We start from the raw sequence: 19019 nt of genomic DNA, 5'->3' as shown, positions 1-19019 counted from the left end.
AAAAATATTCTGATTCTGGTTTAATGGTTTAAAATAGATTTTAACACAAACGAAATGGTGCTATTAAATTTTAGTTTAAGCCTGTATTTCGTACTTACTATTTATTAATCTAAAAATATATTTCTGTCTCAGCGTTTCCGTGTTTTTTTAATTTTTTTATTATTATTTGGACACGCCTCCTGTCAACGTCACTAGGAAAACATGGCAGTTTTCTTGAGCCGGTTACACCACGTTTCTCTCCACGTTTCTAACGCGGAAAAAATAGCTAAAGACCTCGTTTCGAAGTTCAAGTTTAATTTGTTTGCCAGCAGAGTGACTGACAGGTCCAGGCAGCTGGCTTTCAAGAAGGGGGCGGCGGTGTGCGTCGTAAATGAGAGACCACTACATAGCAGGAACGGAATGAATGAAGGGATTCTGGATATAACGGACAAATATTGCATTGATCCACACGTGGGGAAATACAGACACGCCAACTCTGCAGCTTGTCTTTACGATGTCAGTCCACATTACCCCGTGGACACCGTCAACAACGTGTGTTTTGAGGTGGAGAATGTGGAAAGGTCATTCAAGGTTCTTCGCAGCCTTGGCTGCAATTTCTTGGTGCCTCCCACAACAGTTGAGGACGATGATGGTCTTGTCACCTACTCCGTGATGAAGTCCATTGTGGGAAACGTTTGCCACACGCTGATTGACAAGACTAAATATAAAGGAGCCTTTTTACCTGAGTTTGAGGTCAGCGAAAAGAGCTTGGAAGGAGAAGACGCGTCTTGTCCAGTTACACATTTTGATCACATAACTTATGCGTGTCCCAGGAAAACAACCCAGGAAGTCATGAGGTGGTATGAGAAGCTCTTTGGTTTCCAGAGGTTTTTCATTGATAGGTGAGACAACATTGCTATCCTAATAAATTTACAATAAATTTTTAGTTCTGCCTAATGTGATGCCAGTGATTAAAAGTTTACTCTCAACAGGAATGAAGATGTGGATGAGGGCTTTGTTGTAAACGAGGATGGGATTGGACTGCGACTTACGGCCATGGAGTACTGGAAATGCAGCAAGGCTGGCATCACTCTTCCTTCTGTGGACAAAAAAGAGCCCGACTGCAAGTTTGTCATTGCTGAATCCCTCCCCGAACAAGGTAAAAGCAGCCCCTCTGTGTTTTTAGAATTTTGAAACTAATGCTTTAATTTACTGTAAGTTGCTAAAATGATTTTGTGGCTTCACCTCTTTCAGGCAGGAACCAGGTCGACACCTTCTTGGAGGAGCACAGAGCGCCAGGGATCCAGCACATTGGACTGTACACTAGTAACATAGTCTCAACTGCACATGTCATGGCTGAAGCTGGTGTGCAGTTTTTCTGCCCTCCTCCCGCCTACTACACTGAGGTTTGACACAATTCATATTCTACAACATAAAAGAATCAAACCTTTACTACAATAAATAGCCAGTGTTTTAAATAATGCCTGGTTTGTATAAAAAACAACATGGGAGCAGACTTTATAACTACTGACTTTGTTTAAAGAAAAACATAACAGATGTGATTTAACTAGAATTCACTAATAATTGTATGTGTTGGCAATTGCTTTACACATCTCCTGTGCTGTGTCAGGTGGGAAGACGGCAGGAAATAGAGGAAGCGGGACACAACCCTGAGGAACTGGCGCAGCATGGTATTCTCCTGGACACAGACATGCACCAGGTCCCACTATCAGAGAGAGCATCCAGGGAAAACAGGAGGTGAGACGGAGCAATCAGGCAGTAGTAGTGGTAGTATTTTTGCAGCCCTTATAAGGTCTTCTTTTATCTGTCTTCCTACATTTACAAACGTTGAGCAAGAGATGTTAATTTCACAAGCAATACGTGCATTAGCTTAGAAAGGGAGGCTAGAGGCTGGAAGTTTCAAGCACCTTCTCCCGGGTGACATGTCGCCACGTCTTCAGGTACCTCCTCCAGGTGTTCACCAAGCCGTTATTTGCCGAGGACACCTTCTTCCTGGAGCTGATAGAGCGAAGAGGCGCGACGGGTTTCGGCGAGGGGAACATCCGGGCGCTGTGGAGGTCGGTGCAGGCGTACATGGAGAACGACAGCGGCCGTTCGCGAAGAGAGGGAACCACAAAGACTGCTGGTTATTAGTCGTTTTAGTTTAAGAGGAAACATGTCAAATGTTTTGTATTTATATCGTTAAACGGAAACATCACATAATGTTAATAGAAAATTCCACTTTCTGCAGAAGTAAAATGAATGTCTTTGTACTGTATCAACACTAACCGAATGTCTCCAGAGCAGATGTTGCTCAATAAATCTGTTACTCGCAGTGGACTTTAAAAATGCTTATGGTGCTCGGTGTTTCTTAGAATGTGTGTGGGCCTGATATCCAAATAAGAAGTTTCTCATTTTATGCATAACAGAAGGAATTGTTAAATTGCACTTTACTTTAATTATGAGCAAGTACATTTTAATGATAATGCTTTTTGTAAAGACACTGGATGCAAGTACTTTTACTTGGTTGCTTAATGGAGTAGTTATTATTACACTCATTAAAGTACGTACAATTACTGGCTAAAAGAGTTAAGACTGCACCTGGTTTTCTTGACGAAGACGTTTTACCTCTCGTCTAAGTTCTAAATGGCTGGTGGAAAGTTTTTCTTATTTTTTTTTTTATTAGGAACATCTGTGGGTGGTATCCACCTAAAAAATCCACCTAAAACTCACATGAATAGAGTTACTCACCTGTAACTGACAGATTTAGGTTTTATTCTGTGTTTTCCCCTCCCCTGTGTGAATGATTATATAATGAACCATCAATGATGGGGAACTCCCAGTTATATTAATATAGTGTAATATAATACTGCTGCACATACAGATGAAATTATCAGTCCTGCAATTTGTTCATAATACATCAAGTGTTGAAAGTAGAACGTTGACTCATATGGTTTGTTTCTACACCTATTTCTTTATAATTATATTACCAATGTCAGCCTCCACATAAAAAACAAAGGAATACCAACCACATCCCAAGTATTCAACGTGCTAATAGCTCATCTAGGATTATTATTTTGTCCTGTAGACATAATTACTGACAATTAAGCTGATCTCGGTGGCCCTTTTTTTTCTCCTAATAACTCATTCACACAGTCGTGAGCCGTTACTAGAAGAACAGCTGCACGTCTTTCAGACGCTGTGTGCATTCTTTGGCAAAAAAAAAAACTTGGCTTCAGAGCCTCTTAGAGGGGATCTCTGAACCCACAGAGATGTGCCAGTTCAATTAACTTGGCTATAAACATTATAGGCGCGGATTAGCAGGAAAGATGAGAAGCAATGAAAATTAGATGGAGTTCCAAGAAAGCCATATGCTTCTTTTTATGTATGTCTTGACTGTAGTTACAGCATCCAGCCGGGGAACAGCTGAGAGTCATTACAACAACAAGCGGCATAGAGATGATTATTATTATTATTATCATCTCAATTCATGTACTTCTGCGTTCTGACAAATGGTGTCAGTGTTTTTCTTTTAATCAAGCACAACTGTCCTGGCCAAGCTAAACTTTTCAGCCGTGTTCAAACTGTGTACTATTTATTTGTGCTTACGGATAAAATGTCAAACTAAATGAGAAACCACGGAATTAATTCACTTTCCGTTGTTCTCTCAGCTTTGGAGCTAATTCATTTGAAAAGCATGAACAGAGTTGAAAGGTTTTTGCTGCGTTTGTTTCAAATCATGAATGAAAACAAACTTCCAAATCTTGCATAATTGGAGTTTTCTTTTTGAAAGGATTAACTGTTCATTAAAGTTTAGAAGGGGTGGCTCCTGTAACAGGAGTCCTTCAGCCATCTGTCCCCGGCCAGTGCGAACCACAGATGACATGCAGCATCCTGCACGGGGTCTCGGAGCTGATCGCTGGAAGATCACTTCCTATTTACTGTCAGCCATATGCTAGCCACAGCTACAGTAGCGAAGATAAATGACAAGCAAATATGTAAAGTTTAGGATTCCTCACACGTTTAAGAAGCTATTGAACTCCTTTTGTCGTGCTATGACTGGTGGATACTGCCCTCTATGGTTGTGACAGTCACAGCACACACTGTGAAAAGAACCTGTTGAACTGAAAGACTTCTGCAATCTGTCTCGATCACCTGCTCCCTAAAGAGTCGCCTGTGATTTACAGGATAACGCGGAGTTTCGTACGCTCTGCATGTGTTTGCTAAATCTGTTTGCCGTTGACAGACTTTGGGTCACCCCCATGCTGCAGCCTACGCGGCGAAGGAGACAAATCCTGAGTGCCCTTTAACACAAAAGACAGTCTAAAACCGGGGAGGACAGTCTGACAGTCTGGGGGAGATTAGAGGCACACAGCAGATGTTACTCCTTGATTAACAATAGTGTCTGCCAGGGGTGAGTCTCAGCTCCCCACCCTCCCGAGGGCCCTGTGTGTGTTAACTTCACTCCCACACAAAATCAATTAACTTACTGTACGCGAGGTTACAGGACAGGAGTGATAAAAAACAAACCGGACAATAAATTTTAAAACCCTGTCGCATTTGCTATTTAAATATACAGCAATCAAGTTTTAGTATCTCTTTCTCGTCATGCAACGGCGCAATCGCGTGAGCCGTTGCGCACAAATAGCCATTCCTCCTGTTGTTATTGCCCCACGGTGTACACACAACAGTGCCCTGAACAAACATGCAGTTATTATGCCTGAGTTGTATTAAAAAGGGAATCCTTAGAAGTGAGAAGGGTGATTTAGAGAATATAAAAGAAGTCTCTAAAGTTGTGTAATAAATACTCAGATACTGAAGAAGAGTTCAAACAGAAACAACATGAAGATTACAAGCACAAATATGTCGTTGTTGCACATGGATAGGTGGGAAAAGATAGATAGATAGATAGATAGATAGATAGATAGATAGATAGATAGATAGATAGATAGATAGATAGATAGATAGATAGATAGATAGATACCAAAAAATATACAGTAGTACTAGTATTATTATTAGTATTTTGTGTACCTATTACACACTATATATATTTCTATGTGTGTGTGTGTTGGAAAAACTAAACCTATACAGTAAAGTAATGCATATCTCTTGCAGATGCAGCTTCACCATGAAGCCAGAGTTTTGTTTGAGGAACATCTGTTTGTCATAAATGTATTTATACGGGCCCGGGTTATACTATGTGGGGAGGAACTAGCTCTGTATATATAACGTGCACTTCTACTTTACTGACTCAATATGTGTGTAGGTCACACAGACTTGGTAAGTGATCGTGTTACACCAGTGTGTATTGTGAAAGCTCCTTGTGTATCGGCGCAGCTCAAAGCTGACTACTTTTCAATACTGCAGGGTGGATCATACTACTAGTTAGACATGTGCGGGGGGGAGCGGTGAGTTTTAAAAAGCGTTAAGATATTGTTATTTTCCTTTATAGCGCCAGAAGTTGGAGGCGATTGGGATTTGGAGATCGGATAAGCAAAGCAATGTAACTAATTTAACCCAAATTGGGAGGATAAACCGCACTGAAAAACTTTTCGGACACCCCTCTCTCCTGTCAAAAGTGGCGTCGCTCGTGGATGTTGTCACAGGCTCTTTAGCGTGTAGTCTCGCCGTGAACTAGGCTGATGTTGTAGTTAACAGGAGCTGACTGGAGCAGGACGTAAAGTGAGAGCTGCTCCTCTTGCTTCCTGCCCTCCTGCCTCTCTGTGTTTTCTTTTTTTTTTTTTTTTTTGTTTTTTGTTTTGTTTTTGCCAAGACAAAAACTCAACATGGTCAACCGAAACTAACCCGAGCTGCCCGGCGTCGTTGGGAGTCGCTCGACGTGATGCTCGTAAGTGGCAACTTTTTTTATTTTTTATTTTAGCTTTTGGACCAAAAGATAAAGTTATGTCCAAGTGAGATGCTCCCTTGGGTTTTAGGAAGTTGGTCGGTGATTTTTATGCGGATTAATTCGAGCATAAGCGACAAAAGTTAGTCTTTATGGTAAAAAAAAACAAAAAACAAACTTAACATATTTGTTAGCATAGCAACTTTTCTCTCATGTGAACTGTCTTGGCTGTGCCTCCCTTTGTTTTGTCTGCTTTATTACTCACTTATCACACACTTACCTTTATCTGTTTATTTTTTTATTATTATTATTTTGTACTCATGTCCTGACATGTAATTAAAAGACACAGTGTGATAAACTGTTATGGAGAAGTTTAATAAGTTTATCCAATTCAGCCTTTTGACCTAAAAAACAAACAAAACAAACAAACAAACAAACAAACAAAAAACAGATCATCTCAGAAGCTGTCCCTTAAAGTTTGAGTGTGTTTTATTTGTTGAAGTGCAATATACATTGTGATCTCAGCCTGGCATGCATGGAAAGATAGGCCGGCGTTGCTTGGTGGCAAATAAATATGTAAGCAGCTTTTAATAAACTTAATGTAGGAGACCACATTACTCGGTGGTTGGGCATGTCATTCGGGTATTCCTCTGTCCCTCCTCGTTACAGTTTGTCCCCTTGCAGTGGAATGTTGTTGTCTTATCTTTATCTTAACAAACTTCCCCTCAGGTATGAAGTCAGGGCTGGCTGACACACAACCCCAACAGATTCTGCAATCTAAATAGTCGTAGACTGTCCCACAGCCATAATTATAACCGCCATAAATCATTTCTGGAAACGTGATATAGTTAATTTAGGAGACGTCCTGCTGAACGCGCCCTGGGATTATTTTATTCCTGCTTTGTGTGCATGCAAAACTTCATATTTTACGATTAGCAGCTTGTGGCCTTTCTGTCAAGTTCAAAACCCTGTTTGCTCTGCAGCCTGCGTGTAACATTCTGTGAGCTCCCGTCACACCGATTTCTTTTGCCAAACTCATTTCCCTTTCATGAGGGATTTTCGAAAAAAGGGGGTTTTAAGGGGACTGTTTGTGCTGGTTACTTGGACGAGCTCGGTTTTCAGGGCCCTTTTTCTTCCGAAACTGAGAGGCGTCCACCTGGAGGTGCTGGCAAGCTCGCCGATGATTCCTGCTTCCTTTCCTCCACATCACCGAAAATATTTAGATGTTATGCTAAGATCCTGTGTATTGTAATGCCAATGAGGAGGATGGATGGATTCCTGCATGTAAAACCGATGAGCTCTCTCCCTCGCTCTTCTCCTTTTTTTTTTTTTTTTTTTTTTAATTTTGATTGAAATGGAGCAACATCCACTCCGCGTGATTTATTCCTATTTGGTCCGCTGACATGTTTTTCTGCTGCGGTTGTTGTGTCTCCAGCCCTCTGTAATTAAGAGACTTTGTTAGATTTAAGCATTCAAGTGGACAACATTTCTCCCCTAACTTGGACAGGTTTGTTGAAAGCCTTGATTACAGAGCTCGACAAAGCTCTTGTGCTGGACAAATGTATACAGTGCAAGTGATTATGTATGAGATAATTAAACAGCAGGCCTGCTTAAAAACGCAGGCCTCCTTGGCTGCCATGCATAGCCATGCTGAGCCTTTGTGTTTATGGTAAGTGGGCAGCTGTATGCTTGTGAGACCTTGGCTGTACCCCAGCCCCTCAACCGAGCCTGATAACTACCATTGAAGCCTCTCAGCCATGCTCATTTCTGACTATTCACTGGCTGCTTCAAATGTAGAGTGTGCCTCCTGTTTGACACAGCCTAATTTCTGTGAACACGCGGACAGCTGTGGGCTAGCCTGCGCCCTACAATGAGTTTTCAGAAAATTTTCTTTTCACTCAGTCAGCCGTGACAGCACCTGCCCTTTGTGGAGCTTAATTAATGACAACACTGACAAAGAAAGTTTGAGGGTTTCGAATAAAGAAAAAAAAAAAAAGAACTTGGATTTTTCACAGTGTAATTGGTGCAGGACGTTTCTGAAGAACTGGTTTGTCCGTTTTTTTTTCTTTTATTCAAATATCTGATCTATGACAAGCCCCGTCAACACACAGACACACTCACACACACACACACACACACACACACACACACACACACACACCACAGTTGTGGCACAGGAAGCTTCTCAAATGTGATTTCAAATGTGGGTCCTGCATGCAACTCCGACGAGCAGCAGTCCGCCGCGGCCGCCAACAGCTAGGGGAAACCAGCTTTTCAAGAACACGCATATTTTCTCTCAGGGAATCCTTCTTGCAGGAGGCCAGAGCCAAGCTTTTTTTACCAAGCATTCTTTTCACAAGTGGTGTGGCGATGAAGAGCTCCACAAATCCTTCAGTTCGGGGGTTTCAAGTCCGGCCGTCTCAGGTGCTCAGCAGATGCTCCCATTATCGAGACGACCACAATCCTGGGATTGTTGAGAGCAAAACACGCATCCAGGCTGCCATTCTTTTCGGGAGGATGTCTGGAAATTTTCGAATGAACTCGCTCTTTGTATCCGTTTGCCCAGATGAAAGGCTTAATGAAAAACAATTGCAACAAAAAGGGGCAGAATAAGTTTGAAATAGTCTTAACAAGTCGGGCCCAAACAAAATAGAAGAATCATATCGCGACAGTTCTGTTTTCCACCAGATGTCCAGGTGGTATGAAATGGATTAGTATTAGCTCTAATTGTCAGTCAGACACAAAGCTGCCAAATCCTTATGTAATGGTGGCCTAACCCCATGGGATTACAGTCTGAGCAATGTATGGAAAAGCTGCTCAAATTGGGAAACAGCCCTCAGGGGTGACCGCAGTCGAGATGCTTATTATCACGGCTAAGCTGATAGACTGTACTCTATTTGGAATCGAGCTGCAAACGTATGCGTCTTAGCAAAAGCGTCATTTACAGCATGGCACTTCTATTCCTGATCTCGTGCATAAAATGTAGTGTAGGGGCTCTGTGCAGACGTTTGTTTTTTTTTTTATATGATTATTATGATTATTTATTTTTTTGTAAAGCCGAGCTGACTTTAAACAAACCCGCTTCAAGTTGACCAACTCGACCCTGTGGTTTCCTCTCTCGTCCTATCTCATTTATGCCGTGCGGTAGCTCGCTGCTTCTGACACCCCGAAGCAGCGATGGCTGAAAGGCTTTTGGCGACCACAAAGGAAGCCGTAGGGACCCATCAGCCCATCCAAGGCTGCACTGTGCGTCTTCTCGGAGGTCTGCTGTCACTGCAGCACTCTGCTGCAGACAGTCAGCAAAAGCCCGCTCGCATGTCATGGGAAGCCGAGTCTGAGGGAAACGTCCTGCAACGTTCTTCCCCTTCTCAGAATTTAGAGTTCCTCAGCTGTCACGGTGGTTCCTGCCCCGGCCAAGATAAAGCGCTATCGGGCCTCCAGAAGCATATATACGTAGAGACTCCCACTGATTCCAGATAATCGCGGCATCGTTACGCGGGGGTGATTCTGGTTTTGAGCGAGGGGAGTGGCACCCCATGGGCAGAAATTCTAGATACCTCATTTGGCGGATTATAGCTGCGTCTTTGAAGACAGCTGTGCATGCAGTAGGAGGTGAGTGGTTAGGGTGTACCCTTTGAGCGCTGGAATTCCTTCCTTGGTATATAGCTGCTTAATTTGTCTGTACATGGAAAAGTAAGTCGCCTTTTGCCAACACTTCTCACAACTGACACAAGTTCGACTGGCTTTCACAGGGTGCAGGGTTTAGGTTTGGCTTTTATAATTGTGTGTCCAACTTATGTAATGGAGCAGGGGAATGTTTATAATTATGTTATAAACCTCGCCCATTTAAAGCACTCAAGATTTATGGGATACAAAATGTAATGCCTGAGCATGAGAAAGATGATTGCTCCCCTCCTATTCTGCTCGACTAAAAGCAACGCGCGTTGTTTACAATTTCGGCATTGAGAACGTCAGAGCCTTTTTTTTTTTTCCGTCGTTCTGCGCAGGGGAACATTTAGCGTCCCCTTTGTTCGAGCAGACGTCGAGAGTTTTTCCGAGTCTTTGCCAAATTAATTTCCGTGTCAGTGCCGCCCGCATCCATCACCAGACGTAAAGACTCCCACTGATTCCGGATAATTGGCGTAGGGGTGATTGGGGTTTTCTGAGATGGACGTGCCACCCCACGGGCAGCAAATCTAGACGCCTCATTTGGCAGCTGCATCTGCTCCCTCCAGCCCAGAACGTCCGCGGTTAGATCTCGGTCAGTCACACATGGTACAATCTGGGCCCACCTCGTCCAACTTCCAGCTTTGATCTGCCGTGTTTTGTTGTTCGCACTAGCTGCGAGTCTAAGCTGCCAGACATCCTTGAACGGTGTCGATAGCCTTGTAGAGCCAAAAACAAGTTTTTTTTTTCTTTTTCTTGATGTGATAAGTGTTTGTAATGGAAATCATATGCCGATCGCAAACACCACCTCCTGCTCCCGCAGGGTCTTGTGATGCCGTGCCCTCCTCCCTCCCTTCCCTCCTTCCCTCCTTCCCTCCTTCCCCTCCACAAAACGCACACACTCCACCCGACCGCCGGCGATCTCTGATGTCGCCTCTTTTGTTTCCCACGGTGTCTCATCGTCTGCACAGAGCGCCCGTTTGTTCCGAACCCTCGCCTGCAGCGCAGTTGTCCTGTCATCCAAGCCTCCGGCCGTGCAGGCGTGACACGGCCGCCGTCTCGCGTCCACTCCTCCTCCTCCTCCTCCTCCTCGCTTCAGTTCCCTCACCTGACGTAACCCGAGGTGGAACTGATCCAGCGGTAGTAAAAAATCCTGCTGTGACGATTGTGTAGAGCTGTATCTGCGACCAATCAGCAGTTTTACTGTAATCGCGGTGCAGCATTAATGCGAAGAGGCTTGTTTTGATAACCGCAAGGTCAGCTATTCCCAGCCGGGCCCCAGAGGATTCAATTACACAACTTTGACTTTGCTCTATTCCTCTCTTGTGCGCGCCAGTGTGGAACACTTTTGAGGTAACTCGCTCTCCCCTCCACGCGAACGGAGCGTGGAGTTCCACATTTGGCGACAAGCTGCAGAGCCTATGTGGAAGTGAGACTATTAGTTCATCTCGCGGACCGCCGCACCGTATGACAGCACGGGCGACAACTTGTCAATCTAAGTGAGCGTTCGCTGGGAATGTTTCCTCGCTCGCTTGAGAGCAGAAAAAAAAAAAGCGTCAGTCAAACCACTGACCTATCTTCTACTTGTGTAGATGTTAAACAGGATGCTCATGTAGAGTGTGACAGGAGATTAAAAACAGGCAGAAAGCTGTGTGATGTGAAAACTTTTTTTTTTTGTTTTTTTTTTTCCACTATTTAACACCCAACAAACCGCTCACATGTCATGCCCACAGATGAGTATTTAAGTGTCGAGAAGCTGCGGTCAGTGTTCTCTCATCTGACGACGCTAAATTTAAGAGGGTGAACGTGAATTATGGTAACGTTAGCAGCTGCTGATGTGGCTGCATGCGCTGCAGCTTCTCCCCAGCGAACGAGCGACTGCTTTAGTTCAGAATAACCTTTTATGTCATCGTGGGGTTAATATTTCCAACTGTTACACTCAGAAGACAGAGCAGAGTGCGTTGCGAATTCTTTTCGGGGAGTTTTTCCTCCTTTTCGAACGATCGTGACGATGATGAGTTTCAGAACCTATGCCGGTGGGATCCGCTCTCCTCCATCCAGCTGGATTGTTATCTCGCTTTATATGGTCGGCAGAATGTGAGCGATGTACTGAATCCTAATCCTGCGCTCATCTTTGTGCGTCTGCTCAGGATTGGGCCGAGGAGTGAAGCGCATTCCTGGATGAGTCGAGGGCCGCCGTCTTAAGAAGCTCACGAGAAAGCCAAGCCCGCCCCCCGCCCCCCGAACCCCGAACCGCGCTCAACCAAGATGGTCCTCAGCTCAGCCCGGCGTTACCGCAGCAGCTTCTTGGGACGAGGATGTGCGTTGCCATGGTGATCATTTACAAGAAAACACTGGAAAAGAAGGGTGCCGATGATGTAACATCCAAACGTACAAATTTGGACCTGGTGAGATTTTTTATTCTATGTTTTCCTAAATTTGTGTAAGCGTCTTTTTTTCCAGGGAGGAATGTGCCATTTGTATGTTTACATGTAGCCTCGCCAAGAGGCTTCAGCCACATCTGGGGAGGGAGGACAAGATGTTGCTCTGACTTCTACCGGAGATTAATAGCTCCACGTTTTATTTTCCTAAGCTGTCAACTTTAATCTGAACCGAAACTTAAGTGTCAACCTCTCAAAATAATTCGATTTGATGGGAAATTTGTAGATTGCCTCACAGGAAGGGATGTCAGAAGTGCTATTCAGACGTTCGAAGGGGGATATTTAAGTTACAATTACCAATAATTGCGTCATAATTGCGGCCAACTGTCACCAGGGTGTTGTCATCTGGTTTAAAAAAAAAAAAAATGACAATGGAGTATTTTAGTTGCGCTAAGCCGCGCAGCTCTGACTCAATTCCTAATCAGCATCCATGCAGTAGAAAACGTTCTTCCTCCTGCCAGCGCAGAGTGAGAAAATTCCCCCAGTAATGTGGACTGAGTTTGCCCTCTCAGTCTCGTGAAATGAAGTCATCATGCTTCAGGGCTGAGCGTCAATCTGAGCCATTTATGGTGGAACACACTCACTCACTCACTCTCTCTCTGTCTGTCTCTGTGTTGATGAGCTGGACCAAGCGTACATTCGGAAAAGAAAGCAATAAAATAAATACAGTTTAATTCTGTGGATTTCTGCTGAGCTGACGGTGAATCTTTTTTTTTCTTGCATTTCCACAGTTCCAGGCACAGACCATGAGCCAGGGGACTGCACTTTTCTCTTGCGGACTCATGGGTAAGGGCTTGCAACCGACCGTAATTTTGCGTTATTTCCCATCTCCGACTTGACAGGGCTTGTAATTATACACCAGCTAAGTACTCAGAACGCTGCTCAGCAGACGCCGGAGTGTCAGGTGGTATTTCGGTGGAACCATACACTGTAAATGGAGCCAATCTCTGCTCCATTTGGACACGTGGAATTGCGTGAAACATGTCTGACAGGTGTTTTTGCCAACATAAACAGATTCTAAGATGGCGAGCCGTCGGTTTATCATTACCAGGAATCTCGTGGGCACTCCTTGATGCATTAAATGCCGCGGACAGCCTGTCCCCATGCCTGCAGGAGGAGTAACGGCCTTTACAGTCCATTCATTGTAGAACGAAATGTATTCTGTCCTTGCTGTAACTCTGCATCAAGTGTCTTAGAGTGGCAAAATCCTGGCAGGCGACACAGCACCACCAGTAGGCCTTTTGTTCTTTGTCCTGCCCATGTGTTGTCGATGGTATTTTGGGGATTTTATCTCCAGTGAAGAATAGACCTATTGCACACGAGGAGTGGGCCGTGTCCTCTGCGTTTAGTGTCTGACTCAGAGCCGACTGACCAGTTCAGTTGGTCGCGGTTCAACGGCGAAATAACAGGTGCTTTCCTGGCGTGACCGCCGTGGCGCGGGTCGACCGGCGAGGGCAGATACCGAGCTCGTCGGGACGCTGAGCTCATGCAGATCCCGGCAAAAGAGACGATAAGCTCCAGTCAGAATGTTTATGACGGTCATTGACATCTGCTCCCGGCGTATTGACTCAGTTGGACATTGAGCTCCCTTCCTTTTTTTCCAATCAGCTGTGCTTGCAGACTGTGACACTTAAAAAGCATTGCCCGGAGGACAAGGTTTATTTTTAGTGCCAATTTACACAAAGCGGTGAGAAGTGTCAACAGAAAACTACGCGCGGCCGAGACCGATGCGCTGACCCAGACTGGAGCAGTGCATCGTGGGTCTCGTCGACAGTCGCCAACCGGCTCTAAACGCCGTTTTCTTTGTTCACGGTTGAAGGTTCATGATAATCATCGTGAAGATTAGAAAGAATTTAACGAGCGAGCCCAATTTGAGATATTTTTTTTCTGAGTTTGGTAGATTAAAGCCCGCACAGTATATTATCTAAGGTCTTTACTTTGATTATAATAATTCTGGTCTGGTTTTGTTGCAGAGACACGCCGGTGGCGTGAGGTGGGCCACAGCTGCGCTATACAGCAGAGGCCGGTCGGGACCAGCCTGGAGAGCCTGTGGGACGTCCTGCCCGAGGTGCACCGCAGCTCCGCCCACTGGGACTGGGACGTGGGCTCGACGTCGAGCACGATCACGAGCCTGCTGCAGGACCTGAGCCTGACCGAGGCGGCGTCCTCACACTCCACCGCCCCCCCCAGCAAGCGACAGTGCCGGTCCCTGTCCTGCTCCGACGAGCTCGGCGGCTGCCGCTCCGCCTGGCGCCCTCAGGGCTCCCGCGTGTGGACGGCCGTGGAGAAGCGGCGGTGCCACAGCGGGGGCAGCGTCCAGCGCGGCAGCGTCGCCAACGCGCAGCTCGGCTTCCCGGCCATGCAGCGCAGCTCCAGCTTCACCCAGGGCCTCCCCTGGCCCTCCGCCTTCACCAGCCTGGCGCCCTCCTTCTCCTCCTCCTCCTCCTCCTCCTCCATGACCCTGTCCTCCAAGCCGTCAGCGCAGCAGCCCCTCTACCTCTCTCACGAACAAATTTGCCTCCCCGAGCTCCGCGGACCCTCTCCGCCCAGCTCCCCCGACTCCACTCCGGAGCTGGAGCGGCGCGGGGGACAACAGGGGGGTCTCGCACGTAGCCGCTCGCAGCCATGCGTCCTCAACGACAAGAAGATTGGCGTGAAGCGCAGGAGGCCGGCCGACACCCACAAACAGAGGCCTTCATTGGATCTGGCAAAGATGACACAGGTTGGTATTGAATGCAGCGCCTGGAATGCACGTAATAGTCCAGTATTTGGGTTATTACTGTATATTTAATGTCGCATTGGAGCCAGTCGGGTAATTTATCAGGGAGCTATTCCCAGTGACGCTTATTCATTAGCTGAACTCATCACAGCGCTCTTTTGTGCTCCAAGTGGTCCAGACGCGATCACGCCAGCTGGAGGCTCTGTTAAGTCCATCACTGTCAGTAATAACCTGTTGTGGCGACAGATTCCTCTTTTCTACACTTTCGGATAAACAAACACTTCCAGTTAAGGTCCCGCCATTGTGTCTGCCGTCCCTCAGCACACCTCGGAAACGTCCCCGCGTCCATTGTCGTTGTCGTCCGTTCAGGGTCGCATTCCTCTAACCCGGGCGTGTTATTTGTCGGTCAGCGCTGACCAGTTCGCGATTCCTCAGAAACAACCGGCGTCACCAGCGCACGTCCCTGCAGCCGCCTGGTCTCCTCGCCCCCGCGTGACACCCGTAGTAAGGTTTCACACGGTGCGCTGTCATAAACACACAGTTGGACTTGGCCCCCTCGGAGAAAGTCGCCCAGAGTTCAGCAGTGTCTTAACAACACCACGCTCTCACGCCGACTCCAAACAGGGCCGAGGTCACCGTGGAGAGAGAAGAGAGAAAAAAAAAAAAAAAGGCCTCAGACGGGGGCAATCGACAATATTTTCGCACAGCAACGCAGAGTCGCTGAGATTGTTGACACTGGCTCCTTCCTGCTGCTCGTGCATTGTGCTCTGTGTTCTCCTCTATTACGAAATAGCTGCTATGACTGAACATGACTGGGCCAAAACGACACAGAACGAGCTGCTTGGAGACGATATTCTGAGGCTAACGATAATTTAATTGACACATATTGACAAAGATGGGGCGCCCTGATTCAAAGTCACCGCGTCCTCTCCTCCACGCGCCACAGCGGTGTAATTTACCCAGGGAGAAAAGTGCTGCCCTGTACGTGGCTCGCCGTCGCTCCTCCGTGAATGTCAGGAAGTAGAGCAGCTGTGGCAAGAGGTTATAGATTGTCACACAGAGGGTGGAGGGGGTGGGGGTGGGGGTGGGGTGGGGTCGGGTGTATGTGTCGGGTAAAGAGATATCGATTTCTGTAAATTCAGCTCAGTGGGTGGATCGCTGCCACGACCGGGGCCTCATGAGCTATTGATCGGCTTTTTATTGACGGGAGAGTCAAGGTCAGTATGGATGAGGAGACGTTCTCGCCTCCAGCAGGAGGAGGAGGAGGAGGAGGAGGAGGAGGGATGAGCAGCACTTATTTATGAACTTAGCTGAGCAGTAAGTTGTGTCGGGGACGCGCCTGTCAAACATTTTCTCCCCTGCTCTAAGTTAAAGCCACACATGGTTTAGCTAACGTCGACGTTTTTGCCACAGTCCAGACTGCTCTTGACCTTATCAGTCCGGTCCCATGGCCCGGGCCAGAAAGTCTGCCTGCACAGACTTAAGTGCTAAAAGCTAAAGGCAGCAACGTGACACTGGGTCCCGGCGCTGACAAATGTGCGCGCCTCTCCAGAGCCAAGGAAAACACGCAGGGGCCCCTTTTGATCTACAACTACCTGATGCTGAGAGCTTTCACATGGATAGTAACTTTTCATTTTCACCGTCTCATCCCTCTGGTCTTTACATAGACCCCCCCCCCAACCCCCACCCCACCCTATTATGTAAATATTATCATAATAAAATCAATTTATCAGTTAAAAACGGTTCATTTGCGTCGGCTCCAGCGTCTCCAAAGCAAAGATCCGCGGCGTCACGGACTCAAATCTTTCAAAATCAACTCATTTTCTGCAATCTTAAACCTATTGATTCATTTCGGCCGCCCGGTGCGCGCACTTGGCTGTGAGCTGCATCCCTCAACAGTCCCGTGCTTGTTGAGTGTTACATAAGCGCACAAATGACAGGAGGTTTTCACAGAGGCCCTATTCTCCTGTGTCCTTCTGGCCCGACACCGTCGCTGTCAGGCATGAGGCAGCTGTCCTGCCTCCTCCACATTAGCCGTACACATTGGATAAGCCTCCGTCGTAAAGCTCCTCATTCCAGCGCGCACAGCTGTCACGGGACTCGCCCGCGGGCAGCGGCAGCGGCGTTTGGCACATGTGTATTTGCCTAAAAAGAGGGAGCTCGGCCCGATTCGCCAGATGCATGTGTGCATTGTAGCCCGCTGAGTCAAAAGGCCAACGTGAGCGATGTCTGCCCTCCGGGTATCTGGACGCTTGAAGCCGCCTGGCGTCTTCCTGGACGTCGGTTTACAGTCCTGACTTGTTGCTCCAGTGGAAACGCAGGCTTAATTGACACCAAATCTCGTTTATTTATTTTTTTTATAAGACAGCACTTAGTCCTAACTGAGCACAGTGTTAGCAGGAGATGACTTTAATTATGTCCCAGTTGGGACTCGGGTCACCGTCCAAACTAAAGGAAATGTTTTTGATTTCATTCACCAAATATGCCGTTTCCATGGAGACTTTGGAGCGAAAAACCTTTGGTGTGGTAGGACTTAACATATTTGTTTTAAGGGCACGTCTGTTTCCTTGAGAACATGAGTTTTGCGCTTCTAAAAAAGAGAAAATAAAAAATGACCTCTCTCTCTCTCCCTCTCCACAGAAACTTCGGAATTTCCACAGCCTTAGCTGCCCTGGAATCACAGGCGAAGACAGCTGCGAGCCGAGCCAGGCCCTCCCCGCGCTCGGGAGCAGCGCTCACCTCGACGCCGACGACTCGCCCGCGAGCGAACGCGGCTCGGGGGAGGCCCGGCCTCGGACCAAAGAGGGCGAAGTCGGCGGCGACGCGTCGACGGGCCCCGGCGCGGAGGAGGCGGACTGGAACCCCGCGGAGGAGCGCGGCGACGGGACGACGGCGACGACGACCAACGGGAAGGAGAGCGAGAGCCTGTGGGCCGGACTGTGCAGCATGAGGAAGGACGTGTATCAGCTCGGAGGAGAGCTCGACATCGAGCAAATCGAGAGGAACTGAGCTGGAGTGCTCCCCCCCCCGAGAACGGAGGGGGGGGAGAAAGCTAAATTAGGGGGACTGAAAGTTTATCACCAGGTGGTACAGTGAACAGTACTGATAGTCTTAAGGGGAAACAAGTGGAAAGCTTCTTTTCTCGAGGAGAGATTGAACAAGAGCTCCGTTTGCTAAACGCCCATTTCTGGGGTATCTCAGCTGTGTCTCAGGAGAACAAAGACGTCAGGGAAGATGGATTTTTGGGTGGACAGAACTGATCATTATAAAGAAAAAAAAATAATAATAAACATAGTAAAGTTGGCTCAGACACTGGGGTCTCTTAACATTTCCGCATAACCCTGATTACCCCTGACTCTGCTACATTTGGAGAGAATTCACAGCGGGTTTGTATAAATTCTCTGCTCTAGAAAGAGTGTCTCCTCCTCCGACGTTCTTCAGTAGCACACGGGGTCATGACGGAAGGGAAATGGAGACGCTCTCAGTAAAGTAAAGCCCCTCTCACTTTTTTTACTGAGCGAGGAAACCGCACGCACGAGCGCAAGGCACACACCTACACACACACACACACACACACACACATTAAGTAATACTGAAGAGCTTAACATTTCACACATCAGTAACATCAGGCTTATCTCTGAGACATATGCTCCTGTATGTTTTTGAAAAAAGAAACGATGCTAATAGCGTTAATATTCTTTCTTTTTACGATTTGTAACGACAAAGTTATGTAAGACATGAGCATATTTCTATACAAATAAACACAGTTTTAAATGTGCGACGTGTCAAGTGAATTATTCTAAGGTTTCCCTAAAAGTTTGGGGCTCTCTGCTCTTTTATTGGGTCAAATGTGAGTGCGAGTGATTGTTCTAGGTGGCCTGAATTCTTGTGAATACTATTAAGGCTTAACACACTAGATTACAGGGATTTTCCCCCAAAGCCTTTATTGGCTGGTGGGTTGAACATGAATGTGAATTAAATGAAAGAATGGCTCACTTCACTAAGTTTTGGATGAGAAAATGTAACTTACTATGATGATAACACTTGGACACACAACGATGTGACACAGACAGTTACTTTTTAGGATATTTTGCTGAAGAACCGCTTTGAACTCAGCGCTTTTTCTCTGCAACGGATCGTTTTTACACAACCTGTCGCCGCTTTCCTATAAGAATGTGAATGCATCCTTTCACTGGCAGCGCGTTGCAATAACAGCAAGGTCATTGTTAGCCACGTCTTTAATGCAACAATGCAGACTGACCCAATTAAGTTGCAGGAAAAGACAATCAGAGCCGTAGTAGTGCCACTACTGATGTGCCTGTGTTTGTGTGCTGAAGCGAGGGGGGGTGTGAGCAGGGAGGACGCCAGG

General features: G+C 46.6%; 2 protein-coding genes across 3 annotated transcripts; both read left to right on the top strand.

Annotated features, from left to right (window-relative positions):
- Positions 1-171: 171 nt before the first annotated feature.
- Positions 172-2330, top strand: hpdl (4-hydroxyphenylpyruvate dioxygenase-like). The gene is made up of 5 exons (XM_047608374.1): positions 172-881; positions 972-1138; positions 1234-1385; positions 1610-1737; positions 1941-2330. Exons 1-5 carry the CDS (start codon positions 202-204, stop codon positions 2131-2133), a joined length of 1320 nt encoding a protein of 439 aa, XP_047464330.1. The 5' UTR covers positions 172-201; the 3' UTR covers positions 2134-2330.
- Positions 2331-5595: 3265 nt separating this feature from the next.
- fam53b (family with sequence similarity 53 member B) lies at positions 5596-18428 on the top strand. Of its 2 annotated transcripts, none has more exons than XM_047608375.1 (5): positions 5596-5827; positions 11641-11898; positions 12663-12717; positions 13905-14653; positions 17291-18428. In XM_047608375.1, exons 2-5 carry the CDS (start codon positions 11809-11811, stop codon positions 17657-17659), a joined length of 1263 nt encoding a protein of 420 aa, XP_047464331.1. In that variant the 5' UTR covers positions 5596-5827; positions 11641-11808; the 3' UTR covers positions 17660-18428. The 2 variants fall into 2 exon arrangements, with proteins under 2 accessions (XP_047464331.1, XP_047464332.1); XM_047608376.1 differs by lacking the exon at positions 5596-5827 and adding an exon at positions 9324-9436.
- The last annotated feature ends 591 nt before the right edge of the window (positions 18429-19019 follow it).

Source organism: Mugil cephalus, chromosome 16 (assembly GCF_022458985.1).
Source record: "Mugil cephalus isolate CIBA_MC_2020 chromosome 16, CIBA_Mcephalus_1.1, whole genome shotgun sequence".
Lineage (NCBI taxonomy): Eukaryota > Metazoa > Chordata > Actinopteri > Mugiliformes > Mugilidae > Mugil > Mugil cephalus.
This window is presented reverse-complemented; position numbering and strand designations above follow the sequence as displayed.